We start from the raw sequence: 23,747 nt of genomic DNA, 5'->3' as shown, positions 1-23,747 counted from the left end.
GAGGAGAGAGAGAGAGAGAGAGAGAGAGTGTGTGTGTGTGTGTGTGTGTGTGTGTGTGTGTGTCCCCGGAGGAACAGGATCTAAAACTAGTTCACAGAAGGTCCTTGGTATCTGCAGAATCCGCATGTATCCCAGGGATATGGTTATTGTTTAGTCACTGGCCTTGCTGACTAAGGGATTGCTGCCTGACCCTGGCCTGAACTTAACAGAAAATATTGAAGAATGAAGTAGACAGCCAATTCCTGAAGCAGGGCAAAGAGCAAGGAAAAGACCAGCCTGGCACTGACTTCTCCAAGTGTCACTGGTACTCTTGGGTCCAGGGGAAGGGACAGGCAAGAAAATATATTACCCTGCTTTTTGCCACCAGCCCCCAAGGACCACGGGACCTTTCATTTGTCCTGAGCTGCACCCTCTTCTCTGTGTGTCTTCCCTCATTAGAATGAGAGTTCCTGGAAAGCAGGAACTGTCCGGCTTTTCTCTTAGGTCCCCAGCACTTAGCAAATGCTCAGCACTTAATTTGTAAGCATTTAATAAAAACTTTACTCATTCCAAGATGAGGACTAGGGAAAGGTCAGAATTTGGCGTCTGGGCATCCTACTGTCGCTTGCGACCCACGTACCCTTGATCAGATGCCTCCCCTTCTCCGAGTTTCGGCCTCCTCATGTGTGAAGTGGTCTCTTCCAGGTCTGAATCTATGGTCTTAAGGCTGGTTTTCTGCCTTGGTGACACACAAGCCTTCACAGCAGCCAGAGCCCCGACTGCCCTGGATACCTCTCTGGCAGTCGGAGCCCTGGGTGACAGCAAGGTCCACACTGTCCCTTCCTTTTCTGCATGCTCCTCAGCCTCTATTACCCAGACTGGCAGAAGACGAGTGAATGTCCTGTGCAGCTCTTGGAGGAGCTGCTGGGTTCTCTGCCTCCAGGAGAGAGCCCGGCTTGGCTGGTTTAGAGGCTTGCTTCGGAGTGCTTGCAGAGCTGCATCACCCAAGTGGAAAGGGCTGCACTGGTAAGCAGGGACTTTCCTACCCCTGGACTGCTTCTGGCAGAGATCCACCCCTGCTTTTTCTTTCTTTTCTTATGTAACTTCTACTTTATCTCACTTTTAAAAATTATGAGGCATTTGTTTTCGCTCCCCTCCATGCCCTTCCCCAACTGAAAACATTAACAACAAACCTTGCAACAAATATGCTTCATGAAACAAAACAGTTACAATCATGCCTGGCCAAAGCTGTAAATCTTATTCTGCAGCTTGTTAACTCTGACAGGATGTGGGCAGCAGATTTCTTCACAGGTCTTCTGGAATCCTCCTTGGTCATTGCATCAGAGTTCTTAAGTCTTTCCAAGGTGTCTGTCTTTATAATGTTGTTGTTATTGTATGCATCGTTCTCCTGGTTCTTCTCACCTCACTGCATCAGTTCATATAAGTCTTCCCAGGTTTCTCTGAAACCATCCTCTTTGTCTTTTCTTACAGCACAATAATATTCCATCACATTCATGTACCACAGCCTGTTTGGCCATTCCTCAGGCGATGGGCACCCCCATGTATTTCAGTTCTTTGAGACCACATTAAAAAAAAAAAAAAGCAACAAAACCATATAAATATTTTGGTATGTGGGGATCCTTTTCCCTTTATCTCTTTGGGGGAATAAGCTTAGAAATGGTGTTGATACATCAAAGGGCATATTGTTAGGTGTGGGCCTGATGCCAGTACTCCGTTCAGATTTGACATCGAGATTAAATGAGGCACTTGTAGGTCATTGAAGAGTTAACAAAAAGAGCTTTACTTAGCCTGTGTGACTAGGATATAGTAGTACTTCTATAGACTTCCCCTCCCCCCCTTTTTTCCCTGTAGATGTTCATTTAGTCAGGAGGGCAGGGTTTGATAATTCTCACAGTCTTTAGACCCTTATTAGCTGTGTGACCCTGGGCAAGTCACTTAACCTCTGCCTGCCTCAGTTTCCTTAGCTGTAAAAAGGGAGTATTAACTACCTACATTACAGTGTTGTGAGGATCAACTGAGATAATATTTGGAGGAAAAAAACAGTTAAGACAGTGCCTGGCACATGTTTTTGTTGTTCGTAGGTGCTTATTAAATGTTCCCTTCCCTTCTCAGACATCTACGAAGCCAGAGGGGCCCTCAACCACCAAAGCCATGGCAGCAGAGCCAGAAGCCACCTCTGCTTCTGGCTTGGGGGAGAGGAGACAAGCCCTGGTCCTATCACCGATAGGAACAGTTTAGTGACTTTGGGGACATAATTCGAAATTGCTTCCCAGAATGGCTAGATCAATTCACAGCTCCTCCAAGAATATACTTGTTGTTCAGTCGTGTCTGATTCTTCATGACCTTGTGGACCATGCTGTCCATGAGATTTGCTTGGCAAAGACATTGAAGTGGTTTGCCACTTTGGCAAACAGGTTGAGTGACTTGCCCAGGGTCACAGAGCTACCAAGTGTCAGAGGCCAGATTTGAACTTAGGTTTTCCTGACTCGAGGCCCAGCACTTTATCCACTGAGCTATCTAGCTGCCCCAAGAATATACTAGTGCACTGTTTTCCGTAGCCCCCCAAATATGTCATTTTTGCCAGTATGGTAAGTAGAACCTTAAAGTTGCTTCAGGTTTTTTTATTTGTCTAATTATTCACAATTTGGAACATTTCTTTTTATATGGCTGTTAATAACCTGGATTTCTTCCTTTGAAAACTACCTGTTCTAGACCGAGAAGGGGCATTAGAACATAAGATGTTAGAGATTTAAGGGACCTTGGAGATCATCTTTTCTAATACTTTCAGTTTGCAGATGAGGATACTGAGGCCTCGAACTTAGGTGAATTACTCAAACTTACAAAAGTAGTAAATGACGAGCAAGGATTCATGTGCAGGTCCTTTAACTCCAAAGCCAGTGCTTTAGAAAAAATAAGAGAAAGAAAACTACCTAATTGTAGCTTTTAACCATTTAGATAAATTTGAATCAATTCCTTCTATGTCTTAGAAATGAAACCTTTAGGGGCAGCTAGGTGGCACAGTGGATAGAGCACCAGCCCTGAAGTCAGGAGGTCCCGAGTTCAAATCTGGCCTCAGACCAAACACTTGACACTTATTAGTTGTGTGACCCTGGGCAAGTCACTTAACCCCAATTGCCTTTAAAAAAAAAAAAAAAAAGAAAGAAAAAGAAAGAAATGAGACCTTTATCAGAGAAACTTGCAGAATTTTTCCCAATTAATTTCCCAAAATTCTCTCAATTTCCCAGTACTTCCCCTCTAATTTTAGTCACAGTGGTTTAATTTGTACAGAATTTTTTTCATTTTAAGTAACCGATATTGTACATTTTATGTTCTTTGATCTTCTCTATCCCATGTTTGGTTATAAAGTCTTCCCTTATCAAGATTCAAGAGGAAATGTCTTTCTTGCTCCTCTAAGTTATGTGTCCATTTCAAGCTAATCTCAGTATGTGGTGTGAGGTGGTGGTCTCAACCTAATTTCTGCCAGACTGCTTTCCAATTTTCCTAGCAATTTTTTTTGGATCCATATTATTCCCATTTTACAGTTAAAGAAACAGAGGTAGACAGAGGTTGTCAAGGGCCACCCAGCTCGTAAATGAGCCCTGATTATTCATCTTGAACTTGGGTCTTCTTGACTCCAGGCAGAACTCTGTGCACTGTTACTCCACCTGGCTCTTAAACATAAAAATTCATTAATATTGATGCTCCCTCAATTTTCCTTACTTCCCAGGCCCTCAGTCTGCTCAGTTCCTATGACCACAGATGGTCACATCCTTGATTTTGGCACACCCTAGTTTTGGGGTTCATAAACTCCAAAATCCCATAATCTGATCATAATCTTTTATCATCCCATCTTTCCCTCAGCATGAGGCCTCCATCCTCTCCAGTCCTCTTTTCACGTCCAGGCAATATATCCATCATCTCTCAGTGCACTCCTTTCCTCGTCTTGATCCCTTGGTGAACTAGCTGAAGTAAACACTGGCCTCTACTCTAACCTCTTGCCCCCTTTGTCCTGTCACCAAAGCCCACTCATGTATTGCTTGTGCTCTCTGCCCCAAACTCCTCATTGCATCCTGCTGAACAGTACCGGAGGAATCATTGAACAGAGCCGATTTCGGTTCTCTGCAGATGGATGTTGTCTCATCTATGCTGGGCACTCACAGCAACAGTGCCAACATTCTGATCCTCCCTCGTCTAGTTGCTCTTTGTAGCAGCGGCTCCCACGGCCACCCACCATCTTGGCTGAGCACCTCGTCCCAAACTCACTCCCAAGATTGAAGCCGTTTGCGTAGAGCTCCCACTTCTCCCCCTTATCGCACGTGTAGGGGTCCTCCTTTACCTCCTGTCTCAGATGAAGTGGCGGCCCTAATTACGCCTCTCCACGTACCTTGTCACCTCCAGCCGATAGCACCTGTTCTTGTTTTTGCTGTTCTCTTCTATCCTTCTACACTGCTGCCTACAGACACACCCATTTCTGTCCTGTCCTTAAAGACCCTGGGTCTTCTTGACTCCGAGTCTAGCCCTCTGTGTGCTACGTCTCCAGTGTGAAGAGGCAGGATATGATAGCATGACTCACTTGTAATTTTGTGAGTCTTATTTTAAGAGGAGCATCACAGCCAAGGCACAAAAAGGACATAGATTCAACTACAAAATGCTCCTTAAAGAAATAAAAAACAGCTTAAAGGGCTGGAGGAATATTCAGTGCTCATGGCTGGGCCATGCCAATATAATAAAAATGATAGTACTACCAAAATTAATTTGTACTTTCAATACTATACCAATCAGATTACCATGGGATACTTTATAGAACCTGAAAACATAAATTACCTAGGAAAAAACTCCTTTTTTGATTTAAAAAAAAAACTGCTGAGAAAAATGGAAAGCAGTCTGGCAAAAATGAGGTTTAGACCAACACCTTACACCACATGCTACAATATATTCTAAGTGGATATGCGACCTTAATATTAAAGATAATATCATAAAAATTAGAAGAGAAAAAAATCATATGCCTCTCACAGATAGAAGTATAAAATCTGTTTTTAACCAAAAAAGGGATAGGGTTAATTGCAAAAGATAAAATAAAAAATTTTGATTAAGCTTCTGCACAAAATAAATGTATCTACGATAAGAAAGGAAGCAGGTAAATGGGGGGAAAAGCTTTTTATCACATTTTTCTAATAAGGGCTTGTTATCCAAAATATATAAACAGTAAATGTATACAAAGCTAATAGTCATTCCCCAGTAGATAAGTGGTCAAAGGATTTGAAGAAACAGTTCTCACAGAAAGAACTGCAGAGTACTTAGAACCACATTAAAGAATGCCTCAAATCACTAATACTAAAAGAAATGCAAATCAAAACTGCCCTGTGTTTTTACTTCACACCCTGCAAATTGTCAAAAAAAAAAAAAAGATGGCAACATCCAACATGGGGGAGGTTATGGCAAGATAGGCGCACCAGTAGATATTGTTGGTGGAGCTGTCAAGTGGTACAGCTGTTTTGGAAAGCACTTTGGAATCGTGCAAATAAAGTCACTAAAATGCCCATACCTTTTGAACCAGAGACACCATTACGAGATGTATATGCCCCCAAGGAAGCCATCGATAAGAACAAATTCCCAGATACATTAAAGTATTTATAGTAGCACTTTTTGTGAGGGGAAAGAATCGGAAACAAAGGAGATGCCTATTCATTAGGGAATGACTCCGTAAATTATGGTATATGACTATAATGGAATATTACTGTTCTGTTAAAAAAAAAATGTGAACGAGGAATACAGAGAAGCCTGGAAAGAGATATGTGAACCGATACACAGTGAAGTCGGTGGAACCAAAAAAAAAAATCTCCATAATGACTACAGTGATGGAAGTGTGGAAAATGGCATACTAAAAGTCAAAGTAAATCTAACAGAAATTGGTTTTTTTCTCAATTATATATAAACCAAAATCTTTAACGTTTCTTTTTTAAAAACTTTTAGTTCCATATTCTCTCCTTCCTTCCCTCCTCTCCTCCCTCCTTGAGGAGGCAAGCACTTTGATTATATGTATATATGTAGTCATGGCAAAGCATTCCCTTATTAGTCATGGTGCAAAAGAAAACGTAGACCAAAAAAACCAAAAATAATAAAATAAAAAAGTCTGCTTCAATCTGCATTCAGACTCTATCAGTTCTTCCTCTGGAGGTGGATAGCATTTTTCATCACAAGTCCTTCAGAATTGTCTTGGATCTCTATTTTACTGAGAATTGCTAAGTCATTCACAGTTTATCTTCATACAGTATTGCTGGTACTGTGTAATGTAACAACAGTATAACAATCCAGCAGGAACAGACCTAGAATGAAGAGACCTGAGAATACCCCCCCAACGCCCCCCTCGGTGGAGAGGGAAGGCTCACAGGGGTCACACACAGCGCATGGTTTTGGACTTTTTCAATGTATTCTTCTGTGGCTCCAATTTTTTTTCCTTTTTTTCTCGTCTTTAAAAAATACTATTTGTTATATGAGATGGTGCTTTGGGAGGGTAAAGGGAGGGATACTGAGAATAACTGATCATGTAAGAAACAGAAAACATCAATAAAAATTTATTTAAAAATAAAAACAAAACAAAATTAGAGATCCTGTCAATATCATGGAACCAGATTAAAATGCAATTGGGAAATGTTCAACAATATAAATAAAAATGTAAGAATGTAAATAAATGTTAATTTGGTTTTCTAAGTCAGCGCAGGGATCTGTTTCTGTTTGAGTTTGACACCACTGGTGTGGAGCATAATTTGATACTTCTTTGATGTATATTTAACATACTAAACATTTTCGGATGTGTCTAGATTCTTACATCGAGATGTAATTCTAAAATGGAAATTTTAAGATACATTCGATGGTATTTACCACCTTGGATAAATTGAGTACCCTTGCACCAAACACCATTATAAAAGAGGCCTTATTTATAATCATGACAATAACAGATCACATTTATATGACAGTCTGAGGTTTGAAAAATGTTTTGCATGCATCACCATTTTACCATAAAAAAAATTAAGAGTAAGGGGCAGCTAGGTGGTGCAGTGGATAGAGCACCGGCCCTGAAGTCAGGAGGACCCGAGTTCAAATCTGGCCTCAGACCAAACACTTGACATGTACTAGCTGTGTGGCCTTGGGCAAGTCACTTAACCCCGATTGCCTCACCAGTAAAAAAAAAAATTAAGAGTAAATTTTCTTTACACCAAAAAAATGTGGGGGGAGAGGGGATGTCAGTGTTTTATCAGTGCTTGTTTTTTACCTGACTCCTTTCCTCAACCCCAGACTCAAAACCAGACAAACCTTCGCAGGGGAGGCACCCAAGTCTTCTCTTCTGATCAACTCCTTCATCCTGTCTTGGAGGCTTCTGACATCCTTGCCCTGGAAAGACAGAGGTCCTAGCTAAAGAAAGACATCTCATCGTCATTGCTGTCCCCCCAGCTGCTGTCTTGGGGCCATCTTCACAACGTGGCACATGGACCTCTCTCATTCTCTTTGGTCCTCATTTCACATTGTTCTGCCCAGTCCTCGTGTGGGCACTTCAGTGACTGCCAACCATTGCTCTTCCCAGCCGCCAGGGGCCATGTGGCTATGTGGAAGCCTCCCCCAAGTCATGCTGCAGAGGCAGGGCAGAGTCCAGAGGCAGGAGGGGCTTGGGTCAAGAAATCTCCTCATTCTTCCTTTCTTTATTTTGGAAGCAAGATCACCATTTTCACTTTGTGACAGCCTCTGAAATAATTCCAGGTGGTTTAATGAAAGCTGATTTGTTAAGTTAGCAAAATCCTCATTCCCTCAAGCTGGGGTCTCAGTAGCCTGTGTTCACTTTAAGCACCTGTAGCCAATCATTGCTGGGAAACATTCCTTTTCTTTTTGCTTTGCCTATCTCATTAAAAACTAATTGTCAAAGAAGGCCTTCCTGCAGCCCTGGCATCAGAATCCAGAATTGGGTATTTTTTCTTTAGCTGGTACTGACTGCCTTGTGGCTTTGGGTATTATTTATTATCCCACTTTCTGTGCCTCAGTTTCTTCCTCTCAGACGTTAGGATGATTCCCCTCACCTGTATCCTAACCCAGAGAGCACACTGACTTGTAACTGGGCTCATCACTCTGAGAATTGATTGTCCCTAGACATAAGGAGAAAAACAGCACCAGGGTGGCCTTAGATGCCAGAGTGGCAGCTTTGTTCCCCGTGAGGATCTCAGGCTAATTCTGCTGTAATTTAGGGGATGGGGAAGGGAGGGAATAGAGAAGCCAGGGCTTCCTTGGGTTATTGAGAAGACTGAGCGTTGCTGGGTGTCCACCCCCGTCTCAGAGAGGAGCCCATAAACTCATCCCTTCTCATGAAGATCCTCCCTCTAGAGACTATGGCAGCCCACTCACCTTCTGATAGTGTGTTCTGTTTGTTTCTTTCTGCAGCTGGTGTACCCTTATGACTCCAGTCTGACAGAGAAGGAGGTAGGTCTCCTGTACCCTTGGCAGGGCACTTCGGACAACAGCATCCTGCGGTTTCATTGTGTTTTCCTGTCTGTTACAGAAAACCAGCATCTGCTACCTGTCTTTTCCTGACTCTTACTCAGGTAGGCAACTGTGCTTCCCCAGTTTGTCAGAATAAGGAGGGAGGGCCCAGAGCAGAGAGCAGGCCCAAGGTACTGTGTCATAACATGGGACTCACTGGCAGAAAGACCCACCTCCCTCAGAGTGTGGCAAGTCTCCACGTGTGTTTTCTGAGGTGCCAGTGCAGAGAACGCACCCCGGGGCTGGCTGGCTCGCTCACCTGGCCCCGGCGCTGGCTGACTTGCCTGGTCCCTGGTTTGGCCATGGTCCCGAGGATGGTCTTAGTTCACATGCATGGGTTAGTTTACGTGTTACATGTGCTATCGCTGTGTCACAGGCGCCGCGCCTCTGTTTGCATGTGGTGGGGCCCTTGATACACTAGCACGCGCATGCTCAAACGTTGCAGCCAGGATTGTGAAGAGCAAGGCCCAGCACTGCCTCCTTGTTCTGCTCCTAGGGAGCCTTGAACCTCTATCCCAAGGAAAGCCCTATCGCCCCAAGCACCACAGCCCACCGTGGTAACTTCGCAGGGACTGGATACCTGAGCCTGTTATCTGGAGTGGCTTCTTTGGTGTTCCCAGCCTGCTAACTGCACCTGCCATGGGGGCTTCAGGGACCTGGGGCTGGACACAGCATGCTTACAGTGCCAGAGGCTGTGAAGGGAATCTCTGTTTTGTGAGCATTTTGCAGGGAGGGCCTGAGACAGCAGATCTGAGCCACAGCCAGAGGAGCAGTTGCAGGGAGGAGGGAAGGTGACCTTTGAATCTTCCTTTGCTGAAGGGCGGAGAAAGACCCTGTGAACTTTCTCCTTGTGGCTTAAGAACCCTTCAGATTCATGGTGGTCATGTGATCTCTGACCCTCAGCCTTGGGCCCCTTCTTGAACTCCTTATCAGGCTTCTTTGCAGAATGCGAGGTTACTCTGAAGGCTCAGGAGCGGGTACCACCCTTGTCCTGTATTTATTGCACAGACGGGGTGCCGGGGCCACGGAGGTCAAGGTCTGGCACAGGCCACTCATTTCCTAAGCTTGAAACCAAGCTTGCCCCATGCTTAGGACTCCTCCCCAGGGCCCCTGGGGGCTCAAGCTGTCAGCCAGCATCAGACTTCAAGGCTTAGAGGACACTGGGCATGTCTGTGCCAGCACAGGCGCTGTGCCCTGGAGCTTCTACGAGGCCCAGCCTCAGCATCAGGGCTGCCCGTATGCCTTGGGTAACTGGCTCAGGCCTTGCTTCTTTCAGGCTGCCTTGGGGACACCCAGTTTAGCTTCCGGATGCGTCAGTCTGGGGGACAGAGGAGCCTCCACGCTCTTGATGAGGATGATGGCTATAACAGAGGGGTTCCTGTCACCCTGCAGGTGAGTGAGCCGTTCCTGGCTGGGGCCTCTCCGAGGACCATAGACAGGATGGGGTGGGAGTGTCCAGCCTCCGTCCTCTGGCTCCTGCAGGTGGGCCTCCCCCTGGACACTTGATGCAGTAGAAGGGGGTAGGCTATGAGATGTCTTGAGGGGGACAGCATGTCCACAGAACAGCATTCCAGGGCTTGGGGCCCTTGGCCTCACTGGTCCGGGAGCCACACAGACTTGTTTGTTTGTTTGTTTGGCAAGGCAGTTGGGGTTAAGTGACTAGCCCAGGGTCACACAGCTAGTAAGTGTCAAGTGTCTGGTCTGAGGCTGGATTTGAATCCAGGGCCGGTGCTTTATCCACTGCTCCACCCAGCTGCCCCCCACAAACCTGTTTGTTGCTGGCCTGTCTCGAAGCCTTCCTGGCCACGTGTTAGGCTCCCCTCCACACCAGGCCAAGGCCTCAGAGCAGGAAGAGGCAGGTTGTGGTCAGACCCTAGCACCGGGCCCTGTCCCCACAGCAGTCCAGGGATTGTCCCATTCTCCTGAGGGCAGAAGCTCTTCATTCCGCCCCGCTTGCCCCATCCCTGCGAAGTTTGCTCAGCTCAGGAGGTGCTATGGGCCCTGGGAGCCCAGCGCACCTGCCTCCAGGCTGTGGGGACGCGTTGGCTTGGCCTACCGCCACGCGAGCTTCCCCTGGCCCTGCTGAGGGAGTCACCTCAGGCATGCCGCCCCTCCCCTTCTTGTCCTCCCCCCTCCACATCCTGACCACCAGCTGGACTTGATTCTACTCTTAACAAGACAGCAAATTCTGAGTCTCATTTGTTCATTCATTCAGCAAGAACTCGCGGTCCTCGGTGGGGGTGGGATAAGACCTGCAGAAGGCAGGTGGTCCCTGACACTCTGAGGCTTCCCACTCAGTGGGGACAGCATGGTCTTCCTGCCTAAGCCCGGCCGCCGTTAGTTACTGTGCTTGGAAGGTCTTCGTTCACTGTCAGCTCTGCCCAGGTAGCCTCTCTCTTCCTCTCTGAGCCTCAGCCCATGCGTTGCTGTGGGGAAGGGATGAGGAGACGCCTTAGCCACGGTCCTAGTCTCCGGGGCCTTTCCCCGTTGGCAGAGAGGGCAGCAAACGAAGGCATGCTGGGTGGGAAGAGAATGTAGCTCTGCCCTGGGATGCCACCTGATGGCTGCCTGTCTTTGCCAGAGAGAGGCCGCCCACTTGTTTGGCTACGTGTACTTCAGGCAGGTGAAGGACAGTGCTGTGAAGAGAGGCTACTTCCAGAAGGTAAGACCAGGTGCCCCAGGGAGGCCGGCAGCCCCTCCTAGGCTAGGTTCCTCTGCCCAGTAGCCGGCTGTTTGCAGTCACCTCTCACCTCCTTGCCCACCACACGGCGCAAGCGTGAGGACGGGTCCAGTCGGGGGCGTCTGAGGAGCCTGCTAGACCTTGCTTTGGCGAGCAGGCTGCAGGGTCCTCTGAAATCATGCTTTGGAAGTCGAAGCTGGTCGTGGTAGTGGACGTTCCAGTGTGCAGGCACCAGGGCAGGATTAGAGGCAGAGGAGACCGCCAGCCCAGGGCACAGACCACATTCCTTTTGTCCATTTCCTTGAGTCACCCCCAGCTCCTTTGTCTTCCCATGATCGTCCCACACAAGGGCCGTGGCATTGGTGGCTTCTCTAACTTCAGACACGGCTTCCCACCAGGATGGGGCTCCAAGGGAGCCCTGCCCAGAATGTCGGTCTGCAGAATGGCCCCGTCTATGCCCAGCAGCCACTGGACCACAGGATTCCAGACCTAGAACTGGAAGACCGAGAGGTCATTAGTCCAACACTTCATGTTACAGAGGAGAGAAATGTGAGGCCCAGGCGTGTCTGAAACAGGCTTGAATATAGGTCTTCTTGACTGCAAGCCTGGCGCTCTGCCCGCTGTCCCACGCTGCCTTTCTAGGGCAGGACGGTGCATCTGTCGTCAGATGTGGGGCAGTGCTGTGCCCAGTAGTTTGGGGTCCAGTTTCTGAGGAAAGTGGGAGGAGAGGACAGAGGGCATCTGTGAAGGAGTCCCTGTGCCCACTAAGCTCCCTCCCTGTGGGTCCCTTTCAGTCACTGGTGCTGGTGTCCCGCCTGCCCTATGTGAGCTTGTTCCAGTCGCTCCTGAACCTCATTGCTCCTGAGTACTTTGAGAAGCTGGTTCCATGCTTGGAAGCGGGTGAGCCCCCAAACGGTCTGAGCAGGTCATCAGCGGTTGGGGGGTCAGGAGGGCACGGGCACGGGTTGGGGGAGAGGAAGATGTTTCCTGGGTGCTAGACCCAGAGGCACTGCCTCGGGCTCATGATCTTGAAAAAGCCCCCTCTGTGGTGCCCTGCCTGGCACAGAATAAACAGGAGGTGAGGTCTGGGGCTTCTCTCTTAGTGAATGAGCTCTCCTGCGGTGCCCAGAGCTCTGGCCGGCCATGAGCTAGTCAGTTGATGGCTCGCTCGCTGAGAGCCCTTCCTTCTTATGTCCCGGGCAGATTAGTGCAGGCTGTCCAGATTCCCACCGTTGGCATGGGTGGTGCTCAGGTCTCATGACTATTCTTTGGTTGAGGGGGTGAGGGCAGGGGCAAACCACCCCAGGTGAGAGCCAGCCTGGTTGCTTGGGCCCACTCCTAACTCCTCCTTGACGTATGTTGGCAGTGTGCAACGAGATTGACCAGTGGCCCACCCCAGTGCCAGGACAGACTCTGAATCTGCCCGTGATGGGAGTCGTCATGCAGGTAACGAGGAGCCAGGCATGGGCCAGGACTGATGTAGCATGCCTAGACCTCAGGAAGGGAGGAGAAGGCCCTCACACTGCCCTTGTGGAACAGAGGGCAGGGTCATGGGCCCATGGAGTGCTCGGGGGACAGGTTGGATGAGGAGCCCATAGAGTGCTTGGGGACTCAGCCGTGGGTCAGACCCAAACAGAAATGGATCCTGCAAGCTCACAGTGCCCACGTTCTGTTGGATTATTTATTTTGCAAACTCTTTCCCAATACATTTTAATCTGGTTTGGGCAGAGTCTGTGTCATAATGTGAGGTCCATAGGGGAAGGCTCCAAGGATTCAGCATTGTTGACCATTTGGGTAAGATATTTATGACTGGTTACCAGATTTGTGAATAATAATAAGCAATATTTATATAAGACCTAAGATTCTCAAGTACTTTCACATTTGATCCTTATAAGAACCCTAGGCGGGGACAGCCCCATTTCACTAGTTAGAAAATTGGTGCCCAGAGAGGCTGGGCTTTGCCACCAGTCACACAGCTACTAAGTGTCAGAGGCAGAATCTAAACCCAGGCTTCTCTTTATCCCAAGTCCACTACCAATAATAGCTAGCATTGATATAATACTCTAAGGTTTGCAGGGCACTTTACAAACATTATTGAGTTTTATCTTCACAACAACCCTGGGACGTCAGTGCTGTTATTATCCTCATTTTACACACGAGGAAACCAAGGCAGGCAGAAATGAAGTGATGTCAGTGTTTGAGGCCACAATGCTGATCCAAAGCTAGGAGGCTGAGCTAAGACCCTGCACAGCAGATTAGATTGCAAAAACATCTTACCAAGCAGGAGTGGGAAATTTAACGGGGATCCCCAGTGACTCCTCCATTTAGGCCCAAAAGGTGAAATCCACAAGTCCAAGGCTGGCGAGCTTTGCTCATACAAGTCCCTGTGAACAATCCTGGGAGGTTTAGGGATCACAGGTTCCTCATGAGTCAGTGCATCAGCCAAGAGGCTGGTGTGACCGTAGAGAAAAGGCTGACCTCGGGGTCAGAAGACCTGACAAGAATGCCTGCGTGACCCAAGTAAGCTGCCCTCTGGGTGCCCTGGGAAACGCAGACTCATTGCTCCCCAGTCTTGAGTGCAGCGCCTGGCAGAAATGCTGGTCGAGTGGAGCGGAGTCTGCACTGATGGAGGTAGTTTGCTCACTGGGAATTCCCTGTGCCAATGCAAGTAAAGATCCCGTCCAAACTAGGGAGAGGAGAGCCCCGCTGGTCTCTGGCTTAGCTGGTGATGCTGAGGAAACCTGTTCTACCTGGCCCGAGGACCCCACCAGGAATGACCAGGGAGTTACAGGAGGGCACACCGAGGCGTAGCCTACAAAGAGACTTTGTAACAGTTGGAGTTGTCAGCTGCCTTGTAAGGCTCGAGTCTCCCCATTCCAGGCGTCCAAGCCAAGGCTGCCTCAGGGGTGGGGGGTTTGACTGGATGACCTCTAAGGGACCCTCCCTCTCTAGACTTCTGTTTAAGTCTGAACTGGCCGCCTGGGCCCCCCAGGATGGCAGAGGAGACTCCTGTCCCACCACAGAGCCAGGCTGAGCTAAGCAAGGACCAAGCCTAGGGCAGCAAGGAGTCTGCCACCTCACTGCTGTGGCCACGGCAGCGGAAATGGTGGAGACGTGGAGCTGGGCCTAATGAGGGCCGGCCCTCTGTTGACCCTGCTCCAACCCTAACCCTGACCCTAACCCTTCCAGGTACGGATCCCATCCCGTGTAGACAAGTTAGAGTCAAGCCCTGTAAAGCAGTTTAACCAGGAGGTAAGAGGCCCCAAGTGGGCTATTTCCTCTTCCTTTGGTCCCATCTCCAGGGCCTGGACTTCTCATGTGCTTGTGTGTGTGCCCATACACCCCTATGTACACATACACAGTAACACGCACAGAGTAGCCTTATCCCCCAGCTCCTTCCTAAACTGTATGCAGAACTAAGATCCTGGGGGTGCCAAGTATGGCTCTTCATACCACATCTGCTCAACTGGCCCTGGCTGCCACCTGGAGCTGCCATTCACGCTCTCCGCCCCTTGGCTGAGCACTCGCCGCTCTTCCTGGCTGGGTTCTAGAGAGCAGGTTGAGGAAGGGGAGGGCTGGTCTCCCAGCGGAGGCTGACTGGGCCTCACCAGAGCGAGGATGGGTCCTGGGGCCAATGCCAACTCTCACAGTTTTTCTTCTCCCATCCAGAATCTGCTCCCTGCTCCGTTAGTTCTCTCCAGTGTTAATGAGCTGGATCTTTTCAGGTAAGAGTGTAGAACATGGATCACCTGTGTAAGTGTTCCCTGAGCCAGTGTTCTTTTGCACAGCCTGTTTTGTGAGAGAGGTGGAGTGGGTAGAGGGGGCTAGGAGGCCCCTTTGTGCAGGTAGCTGACAGCCTAGCGAGGGAGGGACATAGCGCACTGCCAGAGCGCTACAGAGTGCTCAGAATTGGGGATTGGGGAAATCCAAAAGACTAGGGGGAGGGTAGCTTTGGATGTGGCCATGGAAGGGTAGATGTATCCCTTGTAGGCAGGAGTGTGAAGAGATTATTTTCCAGATGATGAAAAAGCCGTGAGCAAGACATGGCAGTGAGAAAGCCCAAGGTATGCCAGGGCGGTGAGGCAAGGAGTCACGGTTAGCGGTCACATTTGGTTTGGCACTACAGTAACTGGGGAGAAGGATGTGTAAGAGGGCTGAGCTAAGCAGGGTGATTTGTATTCCCATAGATAGAATGAAGCCATGGGAAACGTCTGAGCAGAGCAGTCACGGTGCCAACGGCCACTAGGCAGATTAATCTTGGAAGAATGAATCGGGTGGGTTGGGGAAGGGGGCCTGGTTCGGGCTCATATTACAGTCGTCCAGGTAAGACGGAAGGAGTGAGTAGCCGAAGCGTGGCAGTGACCCCGAGGATGGAGAGGAAAGGGCTGCACTGTGTCAGGCGTGAAGGGGGTGCGAGGGCAGGAGACGTCACAAAGGGCTCAGTGAGGTTCGTGAGGAGGGGCCTGGTTTTGGAAGGAAGGTGACAAGTACTGGACAGGTCTGGAAGGAGGGGTGGGAGGTGGGGCAATGGCGAGAGGGCTGAACTGCCTGTCCACCTCTTGTTTGTCTTCCAAAGAGAAGGGTCTTTGCAAGGAGAAGGGTGAACAGAATTTGTTAGCAGAGACCAGACATCTCCCCAGCCTATGTGAGAAGATGTCGGGCAGCCTCTGACCACCACGCTCCCCGAGTTCAGATCCACATGAAATACACCTGGGGGTCATTGGGAAAACCGTCAGATGGGATTCTCACCAGGTGGCTCCAGTGACCTCCAAGAGACCTGGACAGGCCGGGCCAAGTGCAGAGCTGCCAACTCTGTCTAGATTCATCTAGAACTTGACTTCCCTTTCCAGTGAAACTTGAGAATCTATTTTGTTGTTAAGGAGAGCATTGAGGAGCCTTGTGAAAGGGAAGCAGGGACTGATCTGGCTTCGTCAAGAACAGGCCTCCTTTCTTCCTTTGATGTTAGATGAGGGTGATGCTGTAGCCACCCAAGGCTGAGATTTGTTCATGCTTGACTTGGGCTTGAGATGGAAAGACTGGAGTTCATCGAGAGTACCGTCCAGTGTCCTTGGAACTAGCTAAATAGCCAGACCCAGAAAGCAGCGATAATCGGATTCATGTCAGCCAGGAGGGAGTCCTCTTCTTTGGCCATGACCCATCCAGCCCTTTTCTCTGAGTGGAGGTGAAGGCCCCAACGGGAAAAGCCTCAAGCTGGGAGAAATGTCAGGCGATCTGGATAGCAGAGCCTCTGTCCAACCACAGGCCAGATCCAGTGAGGTAACATTCAGGAGGGAGAATCATAAAGCTCTCAGCTGGGGTTCAGAACATCCCCTGCACAGGTGCAGGCTAGGGGAAAGATCCGGAGGTCAGAGTGACCTTAAAACTCAGTATCAGCCACTGGTCTTGAGATGGCAAGCCCCAGAGGAGCCAGCACTCCCAGACGAGGTGCTGCCTTTGAGGGAGGGAGGTAAAACTCTGTGAGGTGGACCAGCCAGTCCCTTTTAGGAAAGACTTCGACTCATGGGGTGTGTCCGGAAGAAGGTGACCAGGATAGTGAGAGAACTGGAGAAGATGCTGTTAGACTGCAGTCCGTAGACAGAGGCTAGGCTTCTCTAGCTCACAGAGGAGGCCAATTAGGGATTCTCCCCAAATCTCTTTCTGGCTCCCCCCCCCCCCCCCCCCCGCACACATCCTTACTCCCCCCATCCCGGATTTCCCTTAGGACTGGTAGAATTTGGCTGAGGTTTGGGCTGTCACCACACCCTGAAAGAGGCCTCAGCCCCACCTCAAGCGTCCACGCCCAGGAACTTCCTGACAATAAGTGCATTGACTTGTACCTGGGCACATAAACACTCAGAGCAGTCTCCTCGCCTGCGCCTGCCAGAGACCACCCCCTTGGGCTCTGTACTTAGAGTGTAACCCCCTCCCCATACACAAGGATTTCCAGGCCCCCTTTGTTGGTGTTGACCCTGTGTGCATAGCACCAGGGAAGGCTCAGCCTGGGGCTGGCTCCTCTGCCCCTGCTCAGCCCAGAGACTTCTTTGTTGCGTCACAGCGCTGAGTCTGCTCCCGGCATGTGGTTCCCGAGCTCCCCTCTGGCCAAGGCGTTCCTTGCCACTGCACTGTGGCCTTTGTAGGCTCTGGTTCTCAGCAGGGGCTTCCCCTTGCAGATCTGTGCGGCCCCTCTCTCTTCTAGGTCTTTCCATCTGTCAGGTTCTCTGCTTCCTGTTGTCCCTTCAAAGGTCCACGTCCACGGGCCGTGTACCACTTCGGGGACACATCCTCCCTGTGTGGTGTTGAAGGGGGAGGGGCAGCATCCAGGGCTGGAGAGGTTGCCCTCAATCAGAGCCAACTTGGTGGCATCTGAGAAGTTCGCTAAGGCTCTTCCAGTGGTTTGTCTACACAAGGGTAGTTTGAAGCGACTGATTGATGGCGGAGAAGCAGATGGCAGCTGGAGGTCAGGAAAAACATCCCGACAGGTAGTGATTCGGAAGTGGCGGGGACTGCCTCAGTTCTGTTCTCAAGGGTTTGTTCCTTCCTGGAGGTCTTCAGGCAGATGCTCTAGTGAAAGGTTGGGCTGCGTGGCCCCAGGGTCCCTTCTGACTCCGATTCTCTGTGAATTGCACCTGTTTAGCCTGGAGAAGAGAGGACCCCAGGGGCTGTGGTAGCGGCCTTCAGGTATTGGAGAAGAGGGACCCACTTTGACGTTTGACCCCAGAGGCAGGATTGGAGGGGGAGTACGGAAAACTTCCCCCAAATGAGAGCCTAGGTGGCAGGTGCAGTCAGTGGCAGGGTCTTTGTCCTGCTTCAAGCCAAACTGGGGTGACCGCTGGTTGGGGATGAAGTAGAAAGGATTCCCCATTAAGTAGGACCTTTGAGAGGGCCTGTCCCCCCATTAGATCCCGGGGATTGGGGGTTGGCCCTCGAGAGAGAAGTTGTGACTATGGGGATCCGAAGAAGGCTACCCGCCTCCCAGAGTCAGGATCCCACTGGTAAAACACTTTAGAAATGTAGAAAGGTGTTGCTGCCATCCCCGCCATCGTAGGGGGAGATGGGACCCTGGGGGCACTCGTGGGTGCTTAGGGAAGCTGTTCATTTAGTGCCCAAGTGTAGGAAGAGGAGACCAGAGGAGGCTCGGACAGCTCCCGTGAGAAGAGATAGGAAAACAGGCCTCCCTCCTTTCCCTGGAGCAGTGGGGACCAGGCATAATGGGCGGGGGCTGTTTTGTGTGCTGTCAAAAGCAATCTCTGTGTCAATTGCTTCGGTTGAACTTTTGAAAAAGACCTTTGGTACAAAGGAAGGCTTTTATTTGAGCATACAAAGGCAGGGGCTTATATTTGGAAATACCCAGGATGTAAAAACAAAGGTGACCATAAAATTCAAACAGCAAATTGCAGTTAGCACACCGGCAGGAGGGCGGAGTTTCTTGAAGGTGAAGTTGGTGAATGGGATCAGAGGCTGCAGACAGAACTCCTTGGACTTTGCAATGTGGGGCTCAGGAGTGACCTTGCAGAGAGTGGCGTAAGGAGCTTGGGGGAGCCTCAGAGGGGTGAGAGCGCTGCGTGGTACGGGCCAGAGGAAAGGCCACAGGGAAGCCGGGAACAAAGACTGTTGCCCTCAGGCTGGACCATAAAGAATGCCTAAGATGTGCAGAGACACAGGGGAAGGGGCAGCCACCTTCATGGGTAGTGCCTACCGGCCATGCTCACCACCTTCGCCTCTCCCTTGTGCAGGGAGAAGCTTCCTGGGAAATCCTAAATCCAGGTGTCATGTCCTGGACACTAGCTTAGCTGAGAGAGGAAGACCAATGTGTGTTTGGGGAGGGGAGAGAAGGGGCTGTCACTGGGCCTGTCTCCTGGCCTAGGAGGCTGAGAGTTGGGCCTCCCCCGACGGTAGCTGACAAGAACCAGCATTTCGGATGGTGAGTGATGTTAACTGTCTCCTCTCCTGCCTCCCATCCAAGTCCTCAATGCCTGCAGTCTCTGGTTCTCCTCAGAGAGGAGGCAGATGGTTCCCTCCATGTCACAACTAGACACACCAGGTTCCCCACAACAGTCCAGGCAGTAGGGCTCAAGGAGGCTTGGATGCTGGTCCCTGAGCCCCACCTGAAGCGGCTGCTTTATTTTGGTGTGGTCTTTCCTCTCCCCACATTCAGGCCTGGGAGGTCTGGGTTCTGTTTATGAGGGAAAGATTTTACTGTGCCCTTCCCTTCCTTCTCCTTGCTTCATGGGGGAATAGGCCAAAGGGAGTGGGAGAGAACTGCCCAGCAGAGAGAGTACTAATAGGCCATTTCTGCCCCAGATGGAGTCCTCCGTGCCTGAGCCCTGATGCCTTTTGCAGCCCGTGGAACAGATCTGAAGGGGCAGAGTCTCAGCACGGCCACCCTTGAGACCCGGTGGTCCTGGGGGTCGGCGGGCGCTCCTGTTGTCCCCGCCCCAGGGAGCCGGCCCAGCACAAAGCTTTAGGCCTCGGGGTGGCCTGCTGAGGAGGAGACGCCAGGCCAGCACAAGCTTCATGTTGGCCAAGGACTCTTCACCCTTGGGTGTCCTGGACCCCTAGTCTGAAGAAGCCAGCCCACTCCACACGAGAAGCATGTTGTAAAAGTTTAAAATAAAATACATCGGATTACAGTGGAAACAATTTCATTGCAATAGTTATCGTGATGTTAAGAACTCTTGAAGTCAAGGGAGTGTCCTATAGGAGAGCAAGGCCTTGGGGTCACATCCCACATGTGTCTTTTCAGCTGTGGCCCTCCACGTGGATCACAGAGCCCATCACTCATACCCTCCCCCGACCCAGGCTGCAGCTTTGCCCGTCGGAGGCAGAGGGATGATAATGGGGTTTCAGATTCCCCAGACCTTGTGAGTTTGTTTTCCTGAACCAGAGAAAGCCAGAGCTCAGGGGAAGCATTTTGGAGGCAGGCCGGCTTGGTGGTGGTGCAGCCAGGAGCTGCATGGTCAGGCCTTCCCTTCCTGGCTGCTGACCCCTCTCTGCCTTCTTTGTTGCTGACAGGTGTTTCCAGCCTGTGCTGATTCATATCCAGCTGCTGTGGGAGCTGATGCTCCTGGGGGAGCCCCTTGTTGTCATGGCACCATCTCCAACCATTTCGTCAGAGATGGTGCTGGCCCTGACCAGGTAGGTGACACCTCGAGATACGGGTTCGTGGGCCTGGCCAGACCCCCCCCTCCAGAGTGCCAGGACTCACTCCAGGACCACAGTCGAGCCTGCCCTCGCTTTTGCTTTTCTCGATGTTCTGGGGCGGGGTGCTGTTTTGTGTGCTGGCCTTCTTCACCCTGTGAGGTTCAATGTCCTTATCTCTAAAATGGAGTTAATGCTAGCACCTACCCTGCATCATGGGTGGGGGAGGGCTTGTGAGGATCAGTTGAGACGATGTGGGGAAAGCCCTTTGGAAATGGCCCAGTGAGTGCTGTACGGTCACTCTTACTGTCCTCAATGCTGGGACAGCTTCTGTATGAGATCGTGCTGGTGGCTAAGTGGAGCCCCAAGGGCAGGCTTCTGACCTCTAAAATGACTGGATCTGAGGTTGCCACCAGCTGCAAGCTCTGTGAGCTAGTGAATTCTGCTGTCTCTCAGCTGACTTGTGTCGAGCAGAGGGTGTTATGCCCTCAGATACACTCTGGGTTTGAGCCTCACTTCTTCCAGGGTCCTTCTCGACACTGCCGTCCCTGCTCCAGGGCCCGTCCTGTTCCTGGCCCAGCTCCCCTGGCAGCACACCAAGTACACCATAGGCTGGTGTGTTGGCAAACACCCATCCAGTCCTCTGCTGGCCTGGCCACAGAAACCCTGACAGGACCTCCTGGTCCCTGAAGAGCTCAGGCACTGGCTTCTCTGAATCTCAGAGCTCCAAGGGCCAGGGCCCAGCCTAGGGGCTGATCGGCCTTCTCACTGCAGCTGCCTGACTCCTCTCAAGTTCTGCTGTGACTACCGACCCTACTTCACCATCCATGACAGCGAGTTCAAGGAGTATACTACCCGGACCCAGGCCCCGTGAGTGCCCCCCCTCGCCTGCCAGCCCCTTGGCCCCGGGCCCTGTGAGTGCCCCCTGCGCCGTGCCTGCCGCTCCCTCGGCCCCAGACCCCGTGAGTGCTCCCCTTTCCCTTCCAACCCCTTGGCCCCAGAGCCTGTGAGCACTCCTCCCCTCCAGCCCCTTGGCTCCAGGACCCGTGAGTACACCCCCTCTGTCCACCAGCCCCTTGACCCCAGGCCTTATGAGTGCTTCCCCTCTTCCCTCCAGCTTCTCAGCCCTGGGGCTCATGAGGCCCTTCCCCCCCCCCACGCCTGCCAGCCCCTTGGCCCTAGGCCCCGTGAGTGCCCCCCTCTGTCCTCCAGCCCCTCGGCCCTGGGTGACACTTGGTAGTGGGGTGAGGCAGTCATAGGCTCACGCTGTTTTTTCTCTTCAGCCTCTTGTCTTCATCTGCCTCTTATTTATTTGCTCCTTTCCTTTCTCTGTCCCTCTGTCTCTTCTCTCTTTCTGTAGACCGAATGTTGTCCTGGGAGTCACAAATCCTTTTTTTATCAAAACACTTCAGCATTGGCCACACATCCTCCGGATCGGGGAGCTCAAAATGTCAGGTAAAGCTCAAAACAGAGGGTGTTGCAGCCCTGGCCCCTGCTGAGACCCCAGTGAGGTCCCAGGCCTCCAGCTCTGTGAGCAGGGGGAATGAGACAGTATGAGTTTTGGCAGATTCGCTCAGGAGTTGTTGTCTCCTACGGCTGGAAGGAGAGAAGGGGCCAAGGACTGTCATAAACTCAGCCCTGAGTGAGGCATGATCTCATTCCTCAGAGACGTGTGTTCTGGGGCAGTGGGGAAGGGGAGGAGGTGGGGGATTCCCCAAGCCCCTCCCCTGGCCTTCCTCTCTGTGCTTCTGGAGGCACCCAAGAGACCCAGCGTAGGCTAGTGAGCCCAGGCTTCTTCAGACACACAGAACAACTTCCTCCCATCTCCAGTCTGGGATGGACGCTGGGACCCAGGCACCCCAAGGCAAACTGCCCCATGTCCATGGACCAAAGAGAGAGAGGCACTCCTGAATTTCCAGTGTGGCTGTTTGTACTACCCTTGGCCTCCTGAGCTGAGGACCAAGGCAGTGCCACCATGAGCCCCCAAGGCTCTAGCATGTCCCCCCTCCCCTGGCCGGCTACCTGGTTGGGCCCTCCCTCATAGACCTGACACAACAGGCATGTGTTTCTACAGGGGACCTTCCCAAGCAAGTCAAGATGAAGAAACTTGCCAAGTTGAAGACCTTGGACACCAAGCCGGGTGAGTAGAAATGTCCTCGGGGGTTACAGGAGAGAACCCCCTCTGGGACAGGGAGAGGGATAGGACAGGGCCAGCCCGGGTGAGCTGATTAGCCCGCCTGGCATGGAGAGACAAGACCCCCTCACCTCTCAGACTCTTCCCAGCCCCCGTGGAGTGCCTGGGGGTGTCCCGGGAAGTGCATCAAATAGACTTTCTTCTCCCCCAGGACTCTACACATCCTACAAAACCTACCTGCACAAAGACAAAACGCTCATTAAGAGGCTGTTGAAGGTGAGTGTAGTCTCCACCCTCCCCCCGAGGGCCCAAGCATCCTTGTCCCTTGGCTGAGGCTGGCCATGGGAAGAAGGGGTCCTGGGCACTGTCTCCCTGCAGGGCATCCAGAGGAAGCGTCCTTCAGAGGTGCAGAGTGCGCTGGTTCGACGACATCTCCTGGAGCTCACCCAGAGTTTCATCATCCCCCTGGTGAGCGGGAATGCGCTCTCCCCCACCCCCAAATGTCCCTTGTCTTCTGAGGAACTGTGGCGCCTGGGCCAGGTTTGGCTCATCCCCTGAATCCTGCTCAGGAGTGGGCCAGGGAGGGAGCGACGTGGAGACCCCAGTGGTGTGTCAAGCAGCAAGCATTGTTTAGGCACTTACTGTATGCCAGGAACTGGGCAAAGTTCTGGGGTACAAAGCAAGACAGAAACAGCCCCCGTGCCCAGGGAGCTCCCATTCTGAGTGGAAAGACAACGTGTCAGGAGTTCAGCCTCTCCAGAGTAAATGGAGTCAGAGAGAGGAGGCTCCAGCAGCTGGAGGTGGCGGGCCACTGGGGGACCTCCTTTCTGGGCCTGACGGTGACTGGGGCTTCCCTTCTCCTCAGGAGCATTACATGGCAAGCCTGATGCCCCTGCAGAGGGCTGTCACGCCCTGGAAGGTGAGTCTGAGCCCGCCAGTCCAGCCCTAGCCATGGCCCATCATGGGCAGCAGCTCCCAGCTCCCAGCCCAGGGTCAGCCTCCTCTGTTGCAGGATGTGTCAGGCGTGGGGCCCTACCCTGGAAAGAGGCCCCTGGGCCTGGCCCTCAGAGCTGTTCTCTGCCTCAGACTCCCCCCCAGATCCGTCCTTTCCGCCAGGATGACTTCCTGAAGAGCCTGGAGCATGCTGGTCCCCAGCTTACTTGTGTCCTCAAGGGGGATTGGCTAGGCCTATACAGGTAGGGACACAGCAAGGCTGGGGGGAAGGGGGAGGCTTGGGAAAGGGAGAAATGAAGGGGGAACAATATGTGA

General features: G+C 51.4%; 1 protein-coding gene across 3 annotated transcripts in view; it reads left to right on the top strand.

The window, feature by feature from the left end:
- Window positions 1-23,747, top strand: part of DENND6B (DENN domain containing 6B) — a 31,503-nt gene that overhangs the window by 4,408 nt on the left and 3,348 nt on the right. For 2 of the 3 annotated variants that reach the window (XR_003568452.1, XM_027854393.1), the window contains exons 2-17: window positions 8,428-8,466; window positions 8,546-8,588; window positions 9,803-9,918; window positions 11,108-11,188; window positions 12,001-12,106; window positions 12,573-12,652; window positions 14,396-14,458; window positions 14,876-14,931; window positions 20,219-20,341; window positions 21,119-21,214; window positions 21,705-21,799; window positions 22,419-22,484; window positions 22,690-22,754; window positions 22,857-22,946; window positions 23,344-23,397; window positions 23,565-23,674. Coding sequence is in view for 2 of the 3 variants with exons in the window: in XM_027854393.1 (XP_027710194.1) it covers window positions 8,428-8,466; window positions 8,546-8,588; window positions 9,803-9,918; window positions 11,108-11,188; window positions 12,001-12,106; window positions 12,573-12,652; window positions 14,396-14,458; window positions 14,876-14,931; window positions 20,219-20,341; window positions 21,119-21,214; window positions 21,705-21,799; window positions 22,419-22,484; window positions 22,690-22,754; window positions 22,857-22,946; window positions 23,344-23,397; window positions 23,565-23,674 (1,283 nt within the window). In the remaining variant the exon portion in view is untranslated. Of the gene's footprint in view, window positions 1-7,447; window positions 7,756-8,427; window positions 8,467-8,545; window positions 8,589-9,802; window positions 9,919-11,107; window positions 11,189-12,000; window positions 12,107-12,572; window positions 12,653-14,395; window positions 14,459-14,875; window positions 14,932-20,218; window positions 20,342-21,118; window positions 21,215-21,704; window positions 21,800-22,418; window positions 22,485-22,689; window positions 22,755-22,856; window positions 22,947-23,343; window positions 23,398-23,564; window positions 23,675-23,747 lie in introns of those variants that run through there. The other variant, XM_027854394.1, reaches the window with a different exon arrangement.

Source organism: Vombatus ursinus, unplaced genomic scaffold (genome assembly GCF_900497805.2).
Source record: "Vombatus ursinus unplaced genomic scaffold, bare-nosed wombat genome assembly UNPS02010394.1, whole genome shotgun sequence".
Taxonomy (NCBI): Eukaryota; Metazoa; Chordata; class Mammalia; order Diprotodontia; family Vombatidae; genus Vombatus; species Vombatus ursinus.
Note: the sequence above shows the minus strand (reverse complement) of the source record. Positions and strands in the feature narration are given on the sequence as shown.